We start from the raw sequence: 25,163 nt of genomic DNA, 5'->3' as shown, positions 1-25,163 counted from the left end.
ACTTAGCGGTGTCGTATTTGGAGACAATAGGGAATGAGCTTTTTATGGTAGGTCCCCCTGTTGCATCTCTAAAAGTGATCAGTGCTCCAGAATACCTTCTGATATTGAGCAACTTCAGGTTTAAATGATGTCAGAGTTCACTATTCTTCTTCCTCTGTATTCACTGAGAGTATCTGGGATGACAGTGATTACCAAACCGATAGCAAGCAATCCCTCCTCTCCAAAATAAAAATGTTAAGCATTTTTCTTTCCATTCCTTCAGTAACGAGGAAAGGGGGACTCTAACTGATTCTTCAAGAGTTACGAGGACCTTAAATTCAGAGGGGAGTTTGAGATGAAGGAATTGCCTTTTCCAGGGCACTAAAATGATTCTACTATTCAAGTACTTCCTCTGCTAGGGAGTTAGTGGGCTGACAATTATAGTTTGTTTAGCCTGTATGCTTGTGATTATTGTTTGCATAGTCGTGAATAAAAAGGATTTTGTATTTGCATGTTCAGACCACTGTGCTTTCAGGTAAGAAATAAACATTAGACAGTAGTGGCTTAACAATACAGTTTGATTGAGTTGACTAACACCATTAAAACTCAGAGCTTCTAAAACATCCACATTTTCTGCCATTGCCCCAGGAGTGTAACTTTTTTTTCATAGCGAACATGAATATATTCATTAATCTGTGATAAAGGGAGACCCCAAATGTAATCAGAAGAAGCACAGCACTATGCTATCCTTTCATTGCTGCCTATCCACTTGACGTCAAAGATTCCACTGTAGTCTGAGGCCTTTTGTGGTCTGAAATGGCCAAATAGCCCCACTAACTTCATAGAAGTCAGTATTTTATGTTGCTAGTAAATTCTCTTCCTATGCTTACCAGCTCTTCTCCCTCTTCTCCTTTGTGTGCATGGGCATACACATACTGTTCTTCTTGGCGATGAAGGTGGGGCTGTTTTGGAGTGGATGTTACTCCACACAGATATGGCACATTTACAAGTATAAATGTAGTGAACTACTCTCATTTTTTATGTTTGTAAATTAATATTCTGGTATTTTTTCAAACCAATTATTCTTCAAATATAGCTAATCAATTAATATAAAAAGTATAGTTTGGAAAAGGGGCCCGGTTTTATACCATGGGGTCCTTAAAGTTGACTTTCCACAGATGCTGCAGAAGTTTGGCAATATTTCCCTGAAGCTCTAACCCTCATTTCCATGCTTTCCATGACAGGATAGCAAATGCCCTGCAAAACTCAGCTGTTGTAGCTAATCATCAACAGTATTAAATGTTGACTATTTCTGTAGTAATACACTCTTGGATACTAAGTCTCCGGGGAAGGACAGGACTCCTCAGATGCACAATGATAGCATTTACATATGGCGCAATATTCAAGGTTGCATCATCACCTTATCCTTCATAACTGCTAATCTTGAAAGGCTTATGACAGCTGTACAAATTAGCTCTGAGCTAAAACTCAGTGTACTAGATTTCATCACAAGAGCACATTTTAGTATCAGCTTGAAGTTTTCTAGCAAGCTGATCCGCTGTTTAAGCAATATGAATTATTATCCAATCTTTTGCCAGCTCCCTTAATTCAGTTAACACAGGTCCTTCTTTGTTCTTTCATTATGTTGTTACTCCTGCTGGAATTCTGTGCCACTGTGCAATGCAGAATTTGTACAGAATGAATGTTTCCTGAAGAATTTTATTTTTTCCCCACATAATTAGTGATTTTCCCCCAGCACTCCTGCCAATGCCTGGCACAGACAGCTGAGGCTCCCTCTGTCAACAGGAGCGTGATTATATTTTGTTATTTTGACAAAATATGCAGAATTTTGCAGAATTTTAAAATATTGTGCACCAGATTTTTAATATTTGACAGAATTCTCCCAAGAGTAGTTGTGCAGCATTTGGTGAAAGACCCTTCCCCTTTGCTGGGCTTATTGTCTGAGATAGCCTTTTAGTGCCATTCTATATAAGAACTATCTATCTCATTTAAATTCTCAGCTGAAAGCATAGTGTCTCCCTACCCACACCACTCAACTTCATTGTCCTCTGTGAAGTGCATGCTAATCCAAATGGTGTTATGCTTGACTTTTATTGTTAATGTATTTACTGGCAGAAGATGCAATTTTTCAATCTAACTACAAACAGCCCAGATGTAAAATGAAATTTAGGTAGTAAACAATTTTTGATTATTGACTTTGGTTACTTAAAATAAAATATTAAGATAGTCTGATTTAAATTTTAATGATGATATCTGCACATTATCTCAATGAAGTGTGTCAAAAAGCTTTGCTAAGTACAAGACATCAACAGCATTTCTAAGCAGAGCTCTGGGAAGGATGGAAGTTTCATTTCATAAAACATTCTGAGATTTTGAAACGTGGCTTCATTTAAAATTTGGGTCACTTTGACAAAATGAAAATAGTATAACAATATAATAGAAAATATTTTAAAAAATGAAATGAAAATAATTTCAAAATGAAAAATCAAAATGTTTTGTTCTGAAAATGTTGACCTGGGACATTTGGACATTGCCAGAACTTTTTTTCATGTTTTTCTATTCTGATGTAATCGACCTAATTTCATGATGTGTTTTGATTTTGATGGAACTGCATATTCTGATGAAAAATGGTTCCATCAATGTTTCACCAACCAGTTCTATTTCTAAGACAGACTGAAATTATGCATTCCTAATATAGGGCATGGGTGCTTTTATAAAATAGGTATTATTGTTAATAATAAATTAATACAATTCATAAATATTATTTGAATGTAACACATTATAATAAATATTTCAATATACAATATTCCATAATGGTTCTGAATTAGCTGTTTTGGCCAAATGTGTGTCTGATAAGTGACGCTTTTTAAATTATGGATCAGAGTCTGCTTTCATTTATACCAGAGTTAATTCTAAGCAACTTCACTGACTTCAGTGGGATTACTGTAGATTTACTTGGTGTAATTGACCATTTACATTCAACTGGCAGGCCACAGTGGCTCAGACAGATCCATTCTCACTATTCTATATCTCATGCATAATGAATGTTTTGTGTGGTTGCCTAAATATACATTTACCTAATTAGTCCGTCAATCAGATACAGAATGCATATTTCAAAATATGTGTACCTGACAGTTCAGAATGACTCAAAATCACAGTTAGGTTTTATTTCCTGCATAATTTTATTTCTTAACTTCATTTAGAGAAAAATCAAATAAAATGAATATCTACACTTTAAGGCTAACCTTAGGGCTATGTCACAAGCTAACAAAATCAAGGATCGTTTTGCTTTTCCCTTTACTGCCATAGCCCAAGATGATGGGTCGTTAGATCTCTGGATTAATCTTGTCTGAATATTGTATGATTTTCCCATATTTTCTTGGTTTGTGCTGTAATCATGTAGTACTAACTGAGATTCAAAAGTGATGCTAAACCTCACCCCAGGTTTCTATCTCATTGTACAGCGGTTCAATGTCTGAGACAAAATATACTCTGAATTTTTCTGCTCCTTTAAGTTATGTCCCCTTTTCCCTTCCATTTTAGCATTAGTCCTTTATACCTCCTTCTCTCTGCTTCTATAATTCCCACTAATACTGACTCGATGCATTTATCAAGTGGTGAATAATTTGTAGTAAGATTCAGATAAGATAAGCAAGACACAATTCTTTCTTTCTTTGATTCAAAGAGTCAGTTTCTTAATAAGAACATCTGTCATTTGCTTGGTCATCGAATCTTGTGTTTCAGGTCACAGAGATAATTCGCTGGAGCTTTGCTGTATGATAAGTGAGGAGCAGGCAATCAAAATTATTTTGCTCTCATGCTCCAATGCAGTATTGTGTGGAATTTTTGTTAGTTTTTTTCACTCCTTAGTCTGAAGTTACAGGCCTCTCTTAAAAAGATTTTCTAGTTCTGTTGTAGTTTTGATCACAGAGAACATAGGTTATTTTTTACTCCTCATTCTTTATTTTCAACAGAAAAGCCCAACTTCTGTTTTATGGAGCAAGACCCTGGAATCTGCCGAGGCTATTTTTCCAGGTATTTCTATAACAAGGAGTCACAGCAGTGTGAAAAGTTCAAGTATGGTGGATGCCTGGGAAATCAGAACAACTTTAAGGCCTTGGAAGAATGCCAGATTGCCTGCCAGGACAATTGTAAGTTTCTTGTTGTTGTTATTCTCATTTTTATTTTTATTTTTGTATGAAGAAGGTATTGTTTTAAGGGATTTGTGGGGAAGGAGTATAATGCAAATTAAGGACCTGGATTCTGCAATAAGCACTGCATTGAGCCAGCGCATTTAGCCATGAACAATTAAGGTGTTTTTTTTGTTTATTTGTTTGTTTAAATAGCATAAAGCTAGTACTGGTTATTTGGCACTGCTTAGTTCCAATGAATATTGCAGAATTCCTGATTCTTTCAGTTAAATATCTGTACATATTTTCATCTTTACAATTCCAGTAAAATATTCATTAACGTTGTCTAGTGTACCTAAAAAATATTTAGAATATTATAATTTTTTAAAAATTCTTTTAAATCAAAATGAATGTGTTCGATATCACATCCCTAATGCATATGCAAATTTCATTGATCAAAAGTCCATTTCCCCATGCCTGAAATAAGAGTAAATTTTTATATAATACAAAAGACAATTAATGGAAAAAATACAGGGCCATGTGGGATATATTGGTTTAGCTCCACTGATTTCAACAGATCTATATCATGCCTCATTTCTGGCCTGAATCTGGATAAGGGCCATATGAATTGTTAGTAATAATACATATTTGAAAGGAGTTTTATATGTGCAGTGACTAGAATGTTGACAGTGCAACAACTAAAATAATGAATTTCAGATAAGATCTTAAATTATTCGGTGGACAGAGTGGTCCTAGGATAGCATTTATACCAATCCCATAGGGTAAAAATACCAGTGGGTTGGAGGAAGTTTGGTTTTTAGTGTTATTAATTCTACACTTGGAGTCAGTCAAACCAATATTAGTCACATGTTAGTTTCAAGGTCTAGGCTGTCCAGATATCCCTTTAGTCACTATTTCTCTATTTTTCTTTCAGCAAATTCATTGCAATTAGACCAACATGCAGAACACCCCATCATGATGAACAATAGCTCTCCCGTTGCAAAGCCCAGTGAGTTTCCAAGGCTTTTGGGTAAGAATTTCCTTTTGAATTTGCATGGGTAAAACAAATGGAGATGACAGTTCATCTGAAAGTGAAGGGGTAAAGAAAATATTATCTAGAGATCTACAGACATTAAGAAATGCTTTGCCGCAAAACATAAATTATTTGTACATGATTTGTATGGTAGAGACTGAAGAGTTTTCTTCTATGGCCTGGAGTAAACATTGACATGTAAGAGACACTAAAATTTACTATTCTTTAAGTGTAATGACTATGTGAGACACATAATTACTATAGGAAAGATTAAATTCAGTTACTGTATGGTGACCGAGAAGGAGGAAGTGAATAAATATGAGACATGTCTGATCCTACCTGAGTTTTTCCCACATAGAGACCAGGGTGTCTGCCTTCCATACATAGCAAGAGTTGCTTGGCTTTTTCCCTCTATGCCAAATGAATTCTCTGCTGGTGATTTGCAGCTGTATTACAGACCCTTTCAGCCACCTGAATGGTCCAAAGGGGCCATAACCAGATTTCGGAATTTGGCCCAATAAAATTATCAGACCTGATTCTCATGTACACTAAGACCATTTTACACTACTCTGGTAAGGGGGTATAAGTAACATGGGTGTAAATTAAATTTGTATCCATTTCAAGGCTGTCAAAGAGGTGTAGAGTCAACTGAATGCAAATAAGCCTCGGGCCCTTCGACTCTGACGTTAGCTCTGGACAAGTTTCCACAGTTGAGGACTGTGCATTAGAAATTAAGAATTTGTCCAGGCTTTGAAAGGTAAATGTGGTTGAGGCATGTCAATTTGTGATCCACAGTTGTACAAGAGGGAATACGCAACAGCTGGGAAAAGACTGATCTCTCTCACCAAGTCTTTCTGATGGTCTTCTGCACTTGTACTCACATATACTTCCTGAGATTGGGTGATGGCTAATGCATTCACTGATCCTTCAGTGTTTGACATCGGCTATAAGATAATGGATGGGGAATGTATCAGTGCTCTTTGCCTAGTAAGATTTTGATAATAAACTTTGGATATTTATTCGCTTGTGTTGTGTTACATTTCTTGCGTGATGATATTCACTGTTGGGCTGAGGATAAGCTTTTGTGACTCTGTCTATTTTGGGTACTAGTTTGCAGCATTTGATGCTGAGACAGCAACTCACAGTTGCTGAAATAGCTAAGCTTTAAGCAGAGAGGACAGCATTTTGGACGACTATTTTGCTGAAAAGTCTTACATAAGTGGAAGCTTTTTCTAACAAGAAAGCATAAATACAGAGTCATAATAGCATGGGAATTCCTTGAGATATATTTACTAATTATGTGACTCTGAAAATCTCACACACAACAAATGTGTGAAAATGAGAGGGCATAATCAATCACATTTTTTTTTCTAAAGCATTTTCTATTTTTAAATAAATGGGCATGTTATGGACCCAATAAAGAATGCTCTCCACAGAATCACTCATTATAGGAAATATATTAACATACCATTGAACATTTATTTAATCTCTGTTTCAAAGAAAGAAATGTGTTGTTGGTGATAGATCTGAAGCTGCAGAAACATCAAATAAATAAGCTACCAACAAACCTATTGCCATACAGAGAATTGAATTCTTCTATTTCTAGATGGAGCTATATTTCTTCCTTAAGTGCAAATCTGAAACTTCTTGCAGTGTTGCTCACTATGATCATCCTGCTGACAGAAAAGATCATTTAGACTGATTCTCCTTCTGGGTGTAAATCACAGGGTAACTTCATTTTACACTGCTGGAAAACCAGAGAAAGTGAGCCGAGAATCAAACCTTTCATTTTCTGATGGAACAGAAGAGGGAAGCTGACTTGTGATATTCTCCACACTACACTGTGCCATTTAAACATGGTACAGGAGTGAAATCCAATTATCAGCACAGTTCATATGGAATTATGCAGGTTGTCAATTCCTATTCTTGTTACTAAAAGATTCTCTCCAAACATGGCCCTGACTCTCTACTGGGGTAAATTGGCATTGCTCTACTTGTTAACATACCTGTAGCAATTTATACTCACAGATCTAGTCTGTTGGATGCAAGATCTGATTATCTGGTTAACATTGTAACAGTTCTGCAATTTATGTGAAGATTGTTCTGTTTTCTTTTCCTTGACAACCAGAAAGCTGAGACCGAAGTTTAGGTACTGCAATAAAGTAGGGCTCGGGGAACAGTTTGGTGGTATCTCTGAAACTATTAGATATATGAAATATAACACAGCAAACGTGCATTGTGTCACACTTGGCTCTTGGACCCTATCCATGGATGGAGGAAGAATGAGTGAGCTGGCTACTTCCTGCAAAGGAGTCCAGACAGCCTGTGTCCAGCCCTCAAGTATAGGACAGAGTCCCTGTTCAGTGGGGTTCTCTTTCCTTCCCTGTTTTTCAACAAATTTCAAAACTTTCCAGTCTGAGCACCCAAGGATCTCCAACTTCCCAGCTTCTGGCTTCTCATCAGGCAACCACATGTAGCTTTGGGGAGCCTGGAAGCTTGGGCTCCACAGGAGCCCACCAGGCAGACTGCCAGGTTGCCAGGGAGCTGGGTAACCCAGATGCCAAGGCCTGGCTTCTGTCAAAAGCTTCAACAGAACTGACCTGTTCTCATGGAATGTTTCTATTCCATTATATCAGCAGTTTCTGATGGAAAGCTGTTTTTTGGAACACTTTCTGCCATCGCTACTCAGAAGCCTTCGCTCTGTTCCTTGCATGTGTACAATACAATGGATTCTTTCATTGCCTGTTCATGACCACATGGTACTGAGCTATGGGACATTTTATCTGGCAAATAATAAACATAGGAAGTCCAGGTTTATGAAATTGTCACTGGAAATCTAAAACCTGCAGAAATGAAGGGGTTTGGATAAACAGGAGAACAAGAATTTAGAGGATAAAGCCAAAAGTCTTTAAGGGTCATAGAGCTCAAGGCCAGAAGGGACCACCAGATCATCTAGTCTGCTGCCCTGTATATCACAGAACACCACCACCCAGCCATCAGCACACAAACCCCAAATGGAAAAACTGCCTTGACTTCAGTGGGCTTTGCATCAAACCCATAATGTTATTTTAAGTGCCAGTAGAGTAACACTAGTTCCAAGCATAAAATAATTAGATGTCTGACACCTAATTAGAGCAGTCAGAGGTGTGATTGCAGAATGTGTAGACATAAGCAAGCTAGCTAGCCTACCAACAGCAGTGAAGTTGTGGCAGCATGGACTTCAGTGCAGGCTAGCTGCCCAAGTAAGTACCCAGGATCCTGGGCAGGCTTGTACAGATCATGCTGATGCCTGTGCTTCACTGATATTTTTTAAAATCAATTAGTGTCTACTGCCTGTGCAACAAGACCTAGCCTTGGTAGCTCAAAGGCTGTCCAGACCTCTGTGTGGTCCACCCACTGCGGGTGGGGGGAGAGAGACACACTGTGCAAATGTGGTTACATACTTCTAACATGTTTTTTTAAATTGTGTCAGTCTCACATTGATGGAGACTATCACAATAGTCAGTATATTAAAATCAAAATCTGTTAATCACCGGTATAATTGTAGGACATGAAATCCACAATAGAGCTTGTTTCTTTTTATAATTATATTTTTTTCTTAATTACGGCCTTCATGCAGAGTTGCCTTTGTACATAGATGAAGGGTACAGATTTTCACAGGCTGGCTGTTTCTATGAAGCTGCACAAAATGCAGGGGACATGCAGGCATCCTGAAGACTGTGACAATCCATTTAAATGAGGATTGGGTCACTATTAGTCTTTTTTTTTTTTTTTTTTACAAAATACCTTGGACAATGTGCAGCATCGTTTTTTAGAAACAATACAATTAGAAAGGATCCTGAATAGCATTTGGATGTCACTCCAAAGGGTGTATTACACATACCTGGATTAGACCATCCTTACTCAGCTGAAACTACTTCATGGGAGGAGGAAAGTTATGCAGGAATGTCCATGAGCGGGCAGTCGGAGAGTTCATAGGGTTGCCACCTCTCCAGGATTGTCCTGGAGTCTCCAGAAATTAAAAATTAATCTTTAATTAAAGATTATGTCATGTGATGAAATCTTTGTCCAATCAAAGTTGGCAACCCTAGTTCCAGAGGGAGAGTCCATTATGGAAAGGAAATATGAGCTTTACAAAGTGTTAGCTGTCTCTCAATCATTGTGATGAACCCATGTTCTTGGGGCATCTGCATGCATGGTCATGGTATTTTCCCAGAGGGTCAGCCCCATGGCACTAATTCCCAGGGCACACTTGCTCGCAGCATGACAATTCCCTGAGGCAAGGAGTTTTTCTAGAAGATGAACAAACCAGGCAAGTAATTTATATTCCCAACTTAAACTCTGTGAAATATTATAACATCCCAGTCTCATCTACCCGTTGTCACTGATATGCCCTTCTTTTGTGTTTTTTCCAGGTTCAAAAGTTCCCAGATTAGCATAGGTAAGAATGTTGGTCTTTACTGCTTCCTGAAGGATTCTTTGTGTTTCAGACCATAATTTCATCTCCAGCTGAGGTCAGGATGAAATTCACTCTTGGCATAAACTTGCTCAGTTAGTTCTGGTGTACACAAGAAAGTTGCACCAGTTTATTAAACTAAAAGTTATTTTAAAACAGTGCATACACCTATCTGGACAGTCTCTTGTTTTGCTTTGCGTGACTTATTTAAAATTAATTTAAACCTATTCCTGTTTAATTTTAAAATAAACCTAGTTTAATCCAAAATAAGGTGTCCACACAGGAGTTTGCACTGGTTTAACTTAACCAGTTTAAAAAGCACAGCTTTAGTTAAACCAGTGCAATTTATGTAGGCAAACTCTAAGAAACATATTGCTGGCATTTTTCTAATCTTCATATGAAGCATTGTCATTGATCTGTCAGACACAAAACACTGGTCCATTTGTTCTTTCTGGAATAACAATCCTTACACTCCAAACACAGTTCATGCAGTCACTAATTATTCTCTCTCTCTCTCTCTCTCTCTCTCTCTCTCTCTCTCTCTCAGCAGTTTCAATGAACCCTTTTAGTTACATGATTACATCCCATACATAACACATTTATTCTCATATTAAAACCTGAAAAGACTACATTTACCTTAAAATACAATTAAAAATTCTTTACTCAATTTTTGCATTCAAAGAATTCTTGTTCAACACTGTAATGTTCTTAATGTCGCTTAAAAATTTCTAGTTCCATTTTACTGTTATTTTCCTCCCCTCCACAATTACTATTTTTATTCCTTCCCAGCAGTATTTCACACTCTTTTTCATAAAGCTATCCCGGGAACCTGTTAGCTAATCATACTTTATATGCAAATATTTTGGTAATGAGAACATTTGTAAGACACGTAAAATGTTACTCATTTTTTTTCCTTTCTTTTTCAGCTTGCATTTCTGGGCATTTCTAGCCACCTCGTAGCCTGATGCAGCTTGTCTGGTTCATCGTTCTGTATCTTCAGGATGCCTTCGGCTCTGTTATACTGCAGTCTCTCCTGAAAACGTCCAGCTGTTCTTTTCTCTGAACTGGCTTTTCCAGCTCTCCAGCCTTGTGGCTTCTTCAAGAATCTCTGTCTGGCTTCTCACCGTCCACTTAGGAATCACAGTGCTTAGACTGATAAAATGGCTCCGATTCCCTTGAAACGTCAGCCTTCTTGCCTTCAGAAACTATATGCATAATTTTCACTTTGGCTTCTGAAATAGGCCTGAGCCTATCTGGGGTGATCGGTCATCCTGCTTCTCCATGCTTTGATGCTCCTTCCAGCCTTGGTGAGCTCCCTGGACTTGGTTCAGCTTCCAGTCATTCTGGACACCACTTGTCCATCCTCCAGAGCTTCAGCTCTTACCCTTTCACTTGAAGTAACACAGAAACAATAAGAGCAATAACAAGACAGCAACATTCTGCTTGGAACCTTAAAAACGTAAATGCCATACTACTAACACCAGATTCCAGAAGCTTCTGTATTGATTGTTGCGCCTATTCTTCCCTTTCACTTCTTGGTTAGACTGCCAATCACACTGTCTGCTCTGTCTGGAATTTTCTTATTGGGCAATGTTGTTCTTACTCTGACCTTAGGTTTAGCCCTCCAAATCTACACAGCCGGGGCCCAATCCTGCAAGGTGCTGAGCACCATCAGCCCTCAGTGATTTGAAGGTGTGCAGACTCTCTGAGGAGCAGTCACTTCATTAGGTCTAGTAACGTTTTGGAGGTACTATTTTCATATAGTCAATGTTTAAATTACTCCTCTTTTTTTGCAAGGTGTGTCAGTTAAACCTTCTCACCAGTGATGTTAAATAGCACCTTTTTCTATAATGTTAGCTGAAAATATGAAGCATTTTGTATTACTACATATGCAGTGGGGCAAGTTCTGCTTTTTTGGCTTCAAATGTGAGGACAGAATTTGCCCTAGTATGTTGTGTGATCATGTAATGAAAGATGCTAGTGTAATGCATACTGTACATGTCCGGGGCAGAAGTAAAGTTGATGTGAAATTTACCTATGAATTTCCTGAGCTTTGTGTGATTAAAAACTCATGCCTAATATTGCCTTAATGTACTTATTGGGGTGGGGTGAGGGGAGGGTTTGCTCACATTGTTCCCATGTATGTGTTTAAACTCTCCAATTTGTGACATTTAACATAACAGATAAGGAAACAGCACCAGACACTCAATGGTGCCTCTAACCAAGTTTTCTCAATGTTTTTAGAACCACCTCCTCTCCCTTCTCTCTGCATGACTCCTGCAGATCGAGGCCTTTGCAAAGCCAATGAGAAAAGATTCTTCTATGATCACTCAACTGGAAGATGCCATCCATTTAGCTACAGTGGGTGCGGTGGGAATGAAAATAATTTCACCTCCAAAAACTCATGTCTGAGGACCTGTAAGAAAGGTAGGGAAATCAACAGTGCAAAGAAGTTAAGCTTCTGCTGTCCAGAGCCTGAACATTTCACACTAGTGGGTCTGCTGAAACGTAACAATGAAAGATAACAAAAAAGTGCTATGATTCTAGCAAAGAATTGCATATCAGATGTTTTATAATTGATCAAATAAAATATGCCTGTAGTACAACAAACATTTAATGAGTTGCTCGATCTATTAAATTCAGCAAATGATTATCTCCACAGCCCAGTATGTTGTAATGTTAATTGGAATTATGTGGCCTTCTTTTAATAATGCATTTAAGCACGTGCTTAACTTTCAGCCTATATGTAATTCTGTTCCATTGAAATTAATAGGACAACTCACATGATGAAAGCACTTTGCTGAATCAGGGTCTTAAGGTCAGATTTCCAAAGGTGTTTAAGCACCTAAAAATCCACATAGGTGCTTCTGAAAATCCCATTAGGTAACTAACTTCTTTTGATTGCTAACTTGCTTAACCACTTTTGAACATCCCTCTAGGTGCCTATCCTCATCTTTAAAAACCTAAATACCTTTGAAAATCTGATCCTAAATGCTTAGCAGTTATAAAATGCGACATATGTAATATCATGTTGTGCCAACACGCCCCATCTGCCCCAGGTAGCAAGTGATCAACTTTGTAAAATGAACTCGCTTTTGGGTTTGCTCATTTGTCACTGTGGGAAAGAAATGCTGATGTGAAATCTCAAGACTCTTACACAAGTTCTTTCTGTCTCTGTCTTCCCTGCCTGAACATTGGAGTAAATAGGAAAGCATACTTCCCCCACATTGTAACATGGCTCTCGATGTTCACAATCAGCATAATAATAATGGTGGTAAATCAACCTTCACTGGAACAAATAAAATGGGGATGCTCAAATCAATGTGATTTTGGGATGAGACATCCACTTTACTGCCTGTGCACAAAGGGCCAAATTGTGCGTTCAGATACACATGTGAAAGTCAGCTCTATACAGAAGGTGAGCGCAAACCCTGTGCACCGCTGAAGCCCTCCAAATAGGGCATCAATGAGACTTATGTGTCACAAGGCCTTGTGCTGCTCTCTGTACAGGGATGAATTTCACCCATTGACTTCATTAGAAATTTTATGTGTGGATCCATAGAACATCTACCTTACTGCAGAATAGTACAGATTTTTTTTCAAAAGATTAGAGTCATTAAGAAACATTAGGCCTAATTCTATTGTCACTGGTCTGATCCAACTCTCGTTACAGGCAATGGGACTCTTGCCATTGACTATCGTGGGCTTTGGATCAGGTCCACTCACAGTACTGTAAATCAGAGTTAACTCCTTTTTAGAGTCAGTGGAGTTACACCAGTGTATGTAAGAGCTGAATCAGGCCCATGATCCCAGCTGATTGCACACATTCTGCTTTAAGCTACACCAGTGTAAATCTGTAGTAACTCTAGTATGGAAGTACACAGGTGTAACAGAAGAATCTGGCCCTTCTTTATTTTCATATGATATGGATGTCTTATTTGGTACAGCATGTAAAATTAATTTTTGTTTGCCATTAGATTTCAGTAAAAAACAAGGACGAAGAGGTTTATTGAAAATCAAGCGAAAAAGAAAGAAACAGCCAGTGAAGGTGATGGAAGATGAAATCATCATTGAAAGGATATAACTTCTGCTGTTTTAAAAGAGAAATGTGAACTATTCCATTATCTTTCATCTGTGAACGAAAGCATTAACGACAGCATTTTGAAACTCCTTACTGTACTGATCATTTGATTATACATTATTGGACGGCTTATCTATTTTGTTTTGTTTTGTATTCCTCTTTCATGTGTGCTAAGTGATCAGCATTTAATTTTTCTCTGATAAACTTAGTTAAGAATGCAGTTTGGCAACGTACACTCACCAACAGAGCTGAAGTAGGACAAAACAGACTGTGGGTGTATATCTGAGCCACAATGATTCAAAGATCAGGCAGGCTTCACCTAGTCTGTTTTATTGTCTTGTTTGTCTCCCTCTGGAAACTTTCTTCTCAAAAGGACGTATAGTGCTTTTTATATAGGAGCATGAATAATTCATTCCTGAATACAGATAGAGGGCTATTGCTAAAAAGAGAGACTGGGCCTGATTCTGATCTCATTTATTATACATTGTGTAAACCAGGTCTTAACTCTGCTGGAGTCCGTGGAGCCAGACTGCTGTAAATAGGGTGTAGGATCAGAGATAGTCCCACTAAGACCACAAAGAGAATATTCAAGTCATAAACGTGTGGAGAAATGTCACTGTGGATATTCACAAAGCCCAAAGTATATCAGGGACACCGATCTCTACAGTTAAAGTCATCAAGCCTCACCTTGTTGTGGCAATGGAGACATGGCTGACAAGATAATAGTTCCCCGTAAAGCATGTATATCTTTGTCTATTTAAAGACAAAACAAAAAATTGTAAGTAAGTTGGGCATTTTAAAGATTTCATGACATGTCCTGTCCCTTTGAAAATATAATAGATACCGGATAGGGTTTGGTTTGGTTTTGTTTGTTTGTTTTTTAAAAAGAGCATTTATCATTTGGCAATAAAAGCTTTGTATATATAAAAATGAACTGGTTTTCAGAATACTTATCTTAATTGATATGGCCCTACTTCCATGATATGTGAGCCCCTCACACTCATAAATATACCTTTCCTCACTATACTGTTGAGCCATACGAAATTGTTCTTATCACTGATTTACAGACAGGGAACTGAAACAGAGAAACTAAAGGCCAGATTTTTAAAGGTATTTTGGTGCCTAAAAATGTAGATGGGTACTTTGGAAAATCCCAGTAGGTACCTATCTGCTTTTTTAGGCACTTAAATACCTGGCCCTATGTGACTGTTTCAAGTCACACAGAAAATTGGTGCAGAAGAAGGAACTGAAGCTATGTCTGCTATGTACAAAGCTAGTGCCTCAGCCACTGAACCATCCTTCTGTTTAGTATGAGTTGTCTGAGTGATTTCAGAAGCCTATGTGTTTTGTATTGTTTGTCCTCTGCTACATTTTGTGCTACTACTGCTTTGAAAAATGCTTCTAGGACTGAAATACTCACTAGAAAATATGATGCCTTATTCTTGTATCTTTAATAAAACTCTGTGAGGAGCAAAGAATTATAATGTGATAACTGCTTGACTGGACCAAATTGAGCTCTTCTTCACCAGTGCAAATCCAGAAAAACTCCAATAACTAGTGAAGATCAATAGTGTCGTTTCTCCCCACGTGTAATGGGTCTGAGTCTGATCTCACTTACTGCAGTTCAAAGTCTACACTGGGGTAACCAACAGCATAACTTGCTCCAGCAATCACATTATGACTGCACTCCTCAGTCCCAGTGAAGCATGCTAGGGTCTTTGGCTGAAAGATTCAGTATACTGGGAAAATCAGATGAAAATATGTTAAATCAAACCTAGAATGAGAAACATATTCAGTATTATATAAGGAAGCTTAGACATAAAGTGTGCAGATTGTGAACTGCATTGTAATGGAGCAGATAACTTTATTAGACATCTGGGCAAGTTAGTAATGATAAGTGCAACTAGAAGGCCTGATCTTGCACGGTTATGCAGGCTAAACTCCCATTGAGTTTAACTGTATGTATCAGAACTGTCTTGTCCAATCATTGTAATATAGTGATATGCACAATTGTGAGAAACAGAATCTTGGTTTTTCATTTTAGCTGAAAATGAGCCCCTCCAGCAGGGTTGTGACTCCCTCTTCCCCCCCTTGCAGCATTCTGAGGTGTTGGCTTAGTACTAGCTCAAAGGAAAAACTGCCCCCTACTGAATCTCCAGCCCTACTTTCTGGAGCACCTGTGTCTGTCTTGGAGACCACCCATCCAAGCACTGTTTGTCAGCCATCAAAATCCTGCAGAGTATAGGAGATCTGCAGAGATATCATCCTGAAGTGCTACATGGAGCTCAAAAATGCCATTTTAAGATATTCTGGGCCTGGTTCTCACTTACACTATGGGCCATTATACCCCTTTAAGGCACCATTACACTGCTAGAGCAGTATAACGAGTGTAAACGAGCATCAGGCCCCTATTCTTTAGTGGTAAGAGCAGAGTTCTCAAACTAGCAGCAGTTCGAAGATGGATTTGCATTGTCTTTTCTTAGGGAAAATCCTTTCTTGTCCATCAAGTCTGCTCCATGGCTGCCATTGCAACCCCAGGGTGTCACCATTTGCAATGTTGAGACTGTACAGAAGCTTAAAGTAATGGGACCTTCCGTAGTATGTAAATCAGACAAATATTGGTTTCACCTATTACTTCATGTACTAAGAAAACATATTGCAAGTGGATTAATTGTGTATGCGTCTTCTTCAATCCAAAGCATTGCTACTAAAGTGAAAGCTGAAATCAGACTTTCACTTTATGCAAAACCCTGTCTTTACTGTGTGGTTTTTATAAAAGTGAAAATCTGCTAAATATTGTTTGCAATGTTATTAACCCTGTTGTCTTTTAAAACTGTAATAACCATGAGTTTCATGAAACATTGTTCTCTTCTTTTATCCGTGCATTTGTTTCTGTATGGTAATCTGGATTTTGTAGCGTAGTAATAAATGGAAAAGTTTATGATGTTGGTGTTTTGTTATAATGTGAAATATTCTCTTACACTTTTCCTAATTAAATGGCTCAATTTGGCAGAACCTCAGTTTGATTAATTCTAACAAGGCAATGCAGGAATTGTTTACATTTTAAATCTATTTTCCCCTTCTGCCCAAATAAGGAGAGCAGCTCTTCACTTGGGAAAGTGATCCAGATAAAAGGATCCGTTCCTGGATTGTACAGTGCTTATTACTGTGAGTAGCCCCACTGAAGGGATCACCATGGATCAGCTTGCAGGTAAGAGGATGGGCAGTTGACAGAGGGCAGCCCAAGGAAGGAGTGAGTGGGCTTGAAGTATCCCCCTCTTCCCTTGTGCCTTGGCTTGCCACTGATTCCCCCAGGGGATCGGAGTGCTATGCTCACTATGGGGAGTTAAAGCCAACACCACTTCCTACATGATGCACCGTATCATAGAAAACTATGTGCAGCAGTAAGTACTTGCAGGATTGGTCTGTCTATCGTAAAAATAGCAAAAAGCTTTTTTTTAAAAGATGAAATATTTTAAATATACAAAACTGGTCCTGTTTTCTGAAGAGCTGAACCTCTGCCTCCTTGCTTGAAACGGGATCCCTTCATTCTCCTCCCTCCACTGCCCCAAGGAATCCTGACATCAGGTTTCCTCAGCTGCTGACTGTTCACAGAACCCTGCTTAAAGGGACAGTCCCTCTACAGGATGAAGGGGAGGGAAAGGTGGTCATTTGGCATGTCAAAATCTAATATAACCTGGGGCTATCTTTCATTTATGCCCTGAGCTCTGCAGTGTTGGTGGGGGATGATGTCCACCTGCTTCTCCCCAGCCTGATTTTTGCTCCCATATCAATCCCCCATGTGCAGATCAACAGTGCGCACCACACGGTTTACAGAGGAGACTACCTAGGAGTTTTCAGGGCATAATCTTGGCCCATTGTTATTAGAATAGTATTAACGATAAGATTACATTTATCGTGCTTCTTTCATCCTGAAGAGGATCCTTTGCTGCTTTACAAATCATATCTATGAGAACGTTGCAGTAGGTAAACAAAATAAGGGCTATGCATGAAGGTCACACTGTGCACCACAGGAGGAGAGGGTGCAGAGATGGTATGAAGCTCAATGTGTTCTTCCACAGTCCAGGGTGACTCCCATGGTTGGCATAAATTATAGCAGCCTGGAGAATTTGATTCTAAGTGTTCTCCATTAGAGAGAAGAGCAATGAATTGAAGAGTAGGATCAATAATGTTAAGTGACTCAGCAATACCCAGTGTTTCCATCCAGAAAAGGAGTTCAGCATTGTCAGACAGACATGTATTGCACAGCTGGGGTGAAATCCTGGCCTCATAGAAGTCAATGGCAAAACTCCCCTTGACTGCAATAGGACCAGGATTTCACCCCAGAAGAACATGAGTCATCCCTCTTTGAATGTGCAGGATTTGGGCACGCATCAGTCATCTGGGAAGTGCTATTACAGTTCCCCTCCACCTATCCTGTTTCCTTAAGCAGTAAGGGCTAGTATTTGATTTTTAAAAATTCTTTCTTTGCATTCCATTTAACATCGGAAAAGACTCATGTTCCCACAAATTAATCCCTTATTGGCTATTTATCCTTCTGAGGGAAAGCCACCATAGCCTGATCTGTCTGTCCCCTGATATTATCCACAACAGAGCGTCCTTTCATTTTCCTTTCTCTCATTCAGATAGCACCTCTTCCTCTGCTCAGTGTGACACCCTCAGAGCAACTAAACTCAGAGTAATCAACGATGACAAAGTGGGTATGTTCTTATTGTTTTGTCTGAATACTGTGTACATCAGTTTCCCTTATGTATTATTCAAGTGTCTAGGTGGTGGGACAAGGGTGTGTGATCCTTGCAGAGACCCTAGGGGCAGTTGTGACCGCCTGGGGTATCCTATATCTGTATCCTGGTAACTGATGGCCAGGGATACAGAGGTAGCTGGAGGAGATGGAAAACAAAGTGAGACATGCAGGCCAGGTGACCTGCTTGCCCAGGAAAGAGACAAAGTAAGGAGACGGGGCAGCAGCCCATGACTAAGGCTGGCTGCTGGAAGCTGGTCAGTCTCCTGGGGAAGAGCCCAGGGCTATGGGCTCTGTATCCCCCAAGATGGAATTTGCTGAATGTTCCTGCTTTCTATACTAACAAGATCTGTTCTACGCTGTGTTCCCATCAACTAATAAACTCTTCTGTTTTACAACGCTGGCTGAGAGTCACTGCTGACTGCATAGTTGGGATGCATGGCCCTTTGGAGGGGGTGAAAGGCTTTCCCAGGTGTCCCATCCAGGTGGACTCGCTGCAGGATGCTCATAGTGTTAACAGGGCTGCTGAATGCTCCAAGGTCAGACCCAGGAACAGGCTTCTTGCCCTGGTGAGAATATGCACTGAAGGAAAACACGCTGCACTAGAATCCTGCCTGACTTCATTCAGAGCTGTTTCAGAGCACCAACACTGTGATTCTGTAACACCAACAGGTGCATTTGCTCCACAAAGACAGTTAAAAGTGAATGCTGAATCTTTATTGGATAACAGAGTTGGTTTGATGGAAAGAATGAAGAGATCTAGCCCCAGGTTACAAAAATCAGAAAACTGAATGCTATGTTAGTGACACCAATAACCATATTCCTGGCATTTAAAATACTTCATCAGTTCCTTTCTTTAGCCAGAATCCATTCAGATTATTTTGAAGTAAATTTAGACTCTGTTCAGAACTTTTAATTTCTTTTCACTTCTTAATTCTCTTAATATGCTCACCCCATCACTTCTACTATTCTTCTAATCTGTATTCTCTTTCCTCCATTCTACTTATTTTTCTCTTAGTTCTCTTCTCTCTCTTCTCACCACCATCACACCCGCTTTAAGAACCAGTATATTTCTTTACATTTTAATAAGATGTCTGCCCTTCCAGATTCAGCGTGTTCCTGCATATTAACCTGCAAGTAAATTTTGTTCCTCACAGCTATTTCCTTAAGGTGTTATCTTCATTTTAAAATTGGATTAGTTTAAAAATAAAATGAAATATAGATAGATTGCAGGAAATAATTCATGAAAATTCTCATGCTTTGTGTCTATAAAACTGGGTACGTTAGAGATCAGAATTTCAAAGAGTTTGGAGGGTTTCTTTGAGAAAGTACCCATGTTGTATCCATAACCTTTTCTGAATGTACAGCAGAGCATTTAGTCTACAAAACAAATCTGAAGAGCTATAAAAAATAGTCTCTCATTGGTCTATAGGTAACTCAGTTTTATTTAGGAGGAAAATAACATGTGAACAGCATGTGTTCGGTCTTCATATTTCTGCTCATGACTAGAACCAGAAAATGGCTAAAAATGGATGGGGAAGAAAGTTATCTGAACTTTTTTCAAACCTCATTCATGTTCACATTGTGTTTGGCCTAACAAGTTGTATACGGTAATTTCTTATATTATCAGAAGTGGTCTGTGCAGCCCCTTCCAGCAACTATGTTTTCGTCATGCAAACTATGCAATGAAAACTGATGTTTAAATGATGTACGGGTGAATGCTGAACGCTAGATGGCAGCTTTACACTGCACATATCATAGTCTTCTAGGTAGCTAGAGAGTAATTTTTTCCCCTGCCCCGATTTAAAAAGGTTTTCTCCAGTATAGTTCATAGCTGTTAACATGATATAAGAACTTTTTTGTGTCTTGTTTCTTGTGCTTGGTTGATTCACATAGTGTTACTCCATATGTTTTGGCAGAAGAGCTCTGAATTAGCAAATCTTTGGTGCACAAACCTGTTCTGTTTAACTTACTGTATATATTGATTCTGTTAAACTTACTATATATATGGTAGGGTGTCAAAAATCTTTTGGCTGCTCAGATTTATGTTTAAACCTAGGACCTAATGATCCAAGATTTTTCCTTTTTATAAAGTTAATCTGGATCATCAAGTCTTGGGTGTAGTCATAAGGCTGAGACCCTTGACAGATTTTGGTGATTCTACCACATCTACAGTAAGCTAAATATTGCTGGAGTTCTTAGTTTTAAAACAATTATAGGAAATAATTTTATTTGCCAAAGAGAAATTGTGAATTTTAGAGATGTTCAGGTAATAAAACACTCACTTCTTTTTATACATACTCTGCTTCCATGGACAATTCTGCTTGCTTGGGTTAGTTGCTTCCCAAAAAGAAAGAGTGAAAAGCTCAATCTACATAACTACCGTACTAATTATTACATTCCTGTATGTTTTGCTTAGATATTTATCATGACAAAGAACTAATTTCACATCAGTGTTCAGGTTCAAATTGCTTCTCCTTATTTTCTAGCTCTTTATAGCCCAGCAGTGCTGCTAGAGAACAGGGTCTAGGCACTTCCATATTTCCATGATACCGCTTCCTTTTAAAACTATAAGGCAGTTTTACACTAAAGGTAAGGCCATTGTCCTGTGTGGAGTTACTCTTGATTTACATAAGTGTGAGTTCAGAATCAGACCCAGTGTCTTGTTTATTTCTGCTTGCATTGGCCAGAAATTTAGCATATCAATTCTTAGTTTGTGTGTTTGTTTAAAAAGACATACATTGATCATACTTTATTCTCAAACAGTTCTCACATTGATTTAAGATCTCTGCTCCACTTAGATGCAAATGAGGCAGATGGCCATTAAAGTCTCAATCCTGCAAATACTTATCTCATGAGAATCTTTACATAGATGTGTGGTTTCATTCAGTTCAATGGCACTACTTGTGTGTGAGAGTTAGCAGGATTGGAGTCTAAAACGTCTTGAGCTCCCATTTGTTTTGGATTACGGCATTGTCATTTACATTTTCAAAATATCTATTGATTTGGGAAGCCTACAGTTTTGGATGGCCAGTTTAATACACCTGAAAGAGATTTGATATTTTGAGGACAAGTCATCAGCACCTCAAAAAGTCATGTCCCAGTTCCAAAATCTATTGACATTAGTGGAAAGACTTACATTAACCTCAGTGATCTTAGACTCAAGCTCTAAACTTGTATGTTCTCAAGAATTCTCAAGCTGGGCAACCAAAAATTAACATTTTCTGAGATCACTAGCCACTTTGGAAAATGTAGGTCTGAATTCTGTCCAGCACTGATTCACATGGCCATTTTTATTTTATTTTACCTTTGTTACCTCTGTGCCGGCAACACCTTGATATTTTCTCTTGCACTCATGCAATCTCAATTTTATTTTATTTTATTTTTTGCAACTGAAAAAAAGGGGGGAGGGTGAGATAAGAACAACCTGGTACTTTTAATTTAATATTTATCTGCATGTGGAGATTTGATTCTGATCTTTAACGTAATTTTATTCTTCCAATATTAAACTATTTCTGGGTATATCTTCTTAGCACTTAACAATCAAATGCCTAGAGCAACATACAGTGCTGTCATCTGTAGAAAGGATTCTGTCAGAGACGGTCAGGTCACTGAGCTAGTAAGTAAGAATGCAGCTATTGTCCTAAATTCTTTGTTTATGAGTAAAGATTTAGGTTGGTTTATTTATCTGGAACTCGTTTTAAACTGGGGAAAGAAGGAATATTTTCAGATTCACTTCAAGGCACTAGTTTATCTGGATGGCAAGTTTCAACAGATCTCAGTGAAGGTGAAAGGAAACTAGCTTTCACTAGGAACAATACATTTGGATACCACATGAAACATGTCAGTGTTCAGGCTGCCTCCAGTTCTTGTGTGGGAATACAAGAGGAGCTTGCTTTCCGGGGGTGTGCTATTTGAGAAAGAAAGAAATTTAATACTACTAAATGCAGGCGGGGTCAGAGTGATGTAACAGGAAGCTCTGATGTTTCCCTTCTGCTGCTGATCACTTACATTCTGACAACCCTTCCAATTCTCCTCAGAGCAACCCCCCTCTCCACAGAAGACCAGAGTAACCTCTTACATTAGAATCATCAGACTCTGATAAACTGGATTATACCCAGCTTGCAGGATCAGATTGTAGGTCTCTTATCATTCTCCACCTTGCTGGGGGGAGGAGGAAGAATCACACTCTTTCATAAATTGAAAGGCAAAAATCAAATTGAGATCCAAGAATTTATTTGAATTTTTTTCCAAAGGAACTGTGTTTGGTGAGTACAGATTAAAACAGATTTATTGTATTATTAAAGAAGAATGACATCCCTGTGGCATCTGAATGATTTTATCAAAAATGGATATTAATATTATAAGGAGGAACTGCTTGTTTTTTTTAACCTGAGCATGTTGATAATCTGCAGAGGTAGAGCTATAAGAAAAAAAAGTCTTTGTTTATGTTTTTAGTGAACAAATGCTGAGCTGATTTTATAACTGATATTGTTAAAATATATAACAAATTAATCAAAAGTTGGATTGGTAAAAAGGATGATACAAACAAGACACCCAAGTCAGCCCTTAAAGGATTCTTTCACAAATCCTAATATTATCTGATCAGGTTTCAGTATTTGCATCTGGAGAAGATTAGGGCTTTACTGGTTGGGAAATAGTCCTTAAAACTAATTCAGGACAACTGGGGTTCTTTCAAGAGAGGAAGAATTAAGTGATAAAAGCAGAGCAGTTTTCTTTACTGGATTTTCTTCTAGTTCCACTGTCATTGTTATCATACAGGAGAAAGAGACTACATTTAAATTAGACCAGAATGACTCCTTGCTGCTTTATAACAGACATTAAAAGGGTTTTGTCATTTTTATGGAAAAACTAACTTTGGTTTGTCAGTTTTTGGAGAGGTTTTTTTCCTTCTTTTTTACGAGGTTTTCTTTCCCTACCAAATGTGTGTGTGGCGCGGGGAGGGGTGGGTTGTTGTCTATGGGTTTTTTTTTGTTTTGGTTTGGGGGGGGCGTTGTTGTTTTTTTTGGTGTTTTAGTTTTTCCTTCTGCGTTGATCAGTTTTAAAAAATGTTTCCTCCTTTCCCCAACTTATTAAGCTATTGCAGTGTGGAAAACTGGAAATGTATGATTGGAGTAGGTACATTTTAGTATAAAGGGTTAAGCTGACGCTAAAGTTTGGTATGTATCTTGTTTGCCCTAGAGAGGATTAAACTTTCTAATTTAGAAGTAGTATTTCCTGTCTGTATCCATGAAGCCACATTCCTATGATAGTTACCTTTGTTAGTGAATTGCTGCGTGTGTGTGTATGTATGATTGGCGGGGGGAGCTGATGCCATGGATCATTAGACAGAAAACCCCCATGAAAATGTATGCTAGTATGGGAAATCTATGTTGAGAATAATATCGGTGACAGTGTACATATGAGATACAAATGCAACTTGTCCTGCAATAATTCAGTTAGCCCCTGCTCACATTTTGAGGGTACTAATACTGGAAAATCATAGAAGCATCTGCGTTGTTACTATCTTAATAAATTCACATTTATTACCTGGGGCCAGGCTCTACTCTCATTTACATCAGATTATCTTCACATATCATGGAACCTAGTCACTCATTTGCAACTATGGGGGATTTAACAATTAAGAATGATGCTTTATAAATGACTCAGTTATGCTCTCAGCTACACTGCCTCTAAATCTAGAGTAATTCCATTGAAATCAAAGGAGTTATACTAATCTAGATCAGCATGATTGATATTCGGCTTTATTGGCTGTATCTTTTCTTTAAAGCTGTGATTTTCAACCTTTTTTCATTTCCGTATCCCTAAAAATCTTCAACTGGAGGTACAGAGCTCTTTGGAAATCTATTATCTGCATATATAGTTCAATTCTGTGCAGTCCGGTTTTAGTTTGTCTTTCGCAGACCCCTTAGACGTAGTCTACAGACCCCTGTTAAAAACCACTATTTAAAAGATCACACAGAAATTGGCAGCATGAGGGGAGGATGTGTTCTGCTGTATGTGGTGTATTACTTCATATATATTTTCCGTGTGTAATTAATGTAGCGGTTCAGACATGGTAATACTATCTATTTTAGGCACCGTGTTTTAGCCAGTTACTGTATTTATACAGTATTCTCTGAAGAATCTCATATGATTCTGCTTCCACTGAGGTCAAACTCTCAGTGATCTGAGGATCAATCCCAAACTCTTTATCTTACTTTGGCAATAGGTGTGGAGCAAAAAGCATTTAGTGTTGATAAAATCAAACAATAAAAAATACAGAAATCAGTGCTAATGTTGTTTTAATTAACTGAATACTAGAAATAATTGGCTGCAACAACTGTTTCCACTAAATGGTTTAGGCTCCAATCTTTCACAAGCTTAACTTTGCTCAAGTGAGTAGTACCAGAGACTTCAACTGGACTACTCACACCTGAAACATTACGGATGTGTGATAGGAGCAAGTTCCCAATCTAAAATGATTAGCATATTTAATACGTGATAACCAACCAGTGATGCTGAGTGGTTTGGCTCAAATGATTTGATGTACAAAAGAAAAGTATTAAGTATACCTGACTACAAACCATGGGTCTGACCAACTATAGGACCAAATTCTGTGGTACTCAACATCCTGATTCTCCCAGGCTTACTCAAGCTGTGATACCTTGCTCAGTGATTTAACCAAACACACACTGACC

The 25,163-nt window shown here is 38.3% G+C and overlaps 2 protein-coding genes across 7 annotated transcripts in view; both read left to right on the top strand.

Moving 5' to 3' along the window:
* TFPI (tissue factor pathway inhibitor) overlaps positions 1 to 16,644 on the top strand; it is a 59,581-nt gene extending 42,937 nt beyond the window's left edge. For 3 of the 6 annotated variants that reach the window (XM_045033122.1, XM_045033121.1, XM_045033120.1), the window contains 4 exons: positions 3,975 to 4,151; positions 5,065 to 5,160; positions 11,864 to 12,046; positions 13,597 to 16,644. In XM_045033122.1, the coding sequence (XP_044889057.1) occupies positions 3,975 to 4,151; positions 5,065 to 5,160; positions 11,864 to 12,046; positions 13,597 to 13,703 (563 nt within the window). In that variant the 3' untranslated portion in view covers positions 13,704 to 16,644. Of the gene's footprint in view, positions 1 to 3,974; positions 4,152 to 5,064; positions 5,161 to 5,958; positions 6,139 to 9,578; positions 9,605 to 10,545; positions 11,682 to 11,863; positions 12,047 to 13,596 lie in introns of those variants that run through there. The other 3 variants (XM_045033123.1, XM_045033125.1, XM_045033124.1) reach the window with 3 other exon arrangements.
* Positions 16,645 to 22,530: 5,886 nt separating this feature from the next.
* The window catches only part of CALCRL (calcitonin receptor like receptor), a 98,787-nt gene continuing 96,154 nt past the window's right edge, over positions 22,531 to 25,163 (top strand). Inside the window, exon 1 of the mRNA XM_045033133.1 lies at positions 22,531 to 22,730. The gene's annotated coding sequence lies outside the window, so the exon portion shown is untranslated. The remainder of the gene's footprint in view (positions 22,731 to 25,163) is intronic.

Source organism: Mauremys mutica, chromosome 10 (genome assembly GCF_020497125.1).
Source record: "Mauremys mutica isolate MM-2020 ecotype Southern chromosome 10, ASM2049712v1, whole genome shotgun sequence".
NCBI classification, from domain to species: Eukaryota; Metazoa; Chordata; order Testudines; family Geoemydidae; genus Mauremys; species Mauremys mutica.
This window is presented reverse-complemented; position numbering and strand designations above follow the sequence as displayed.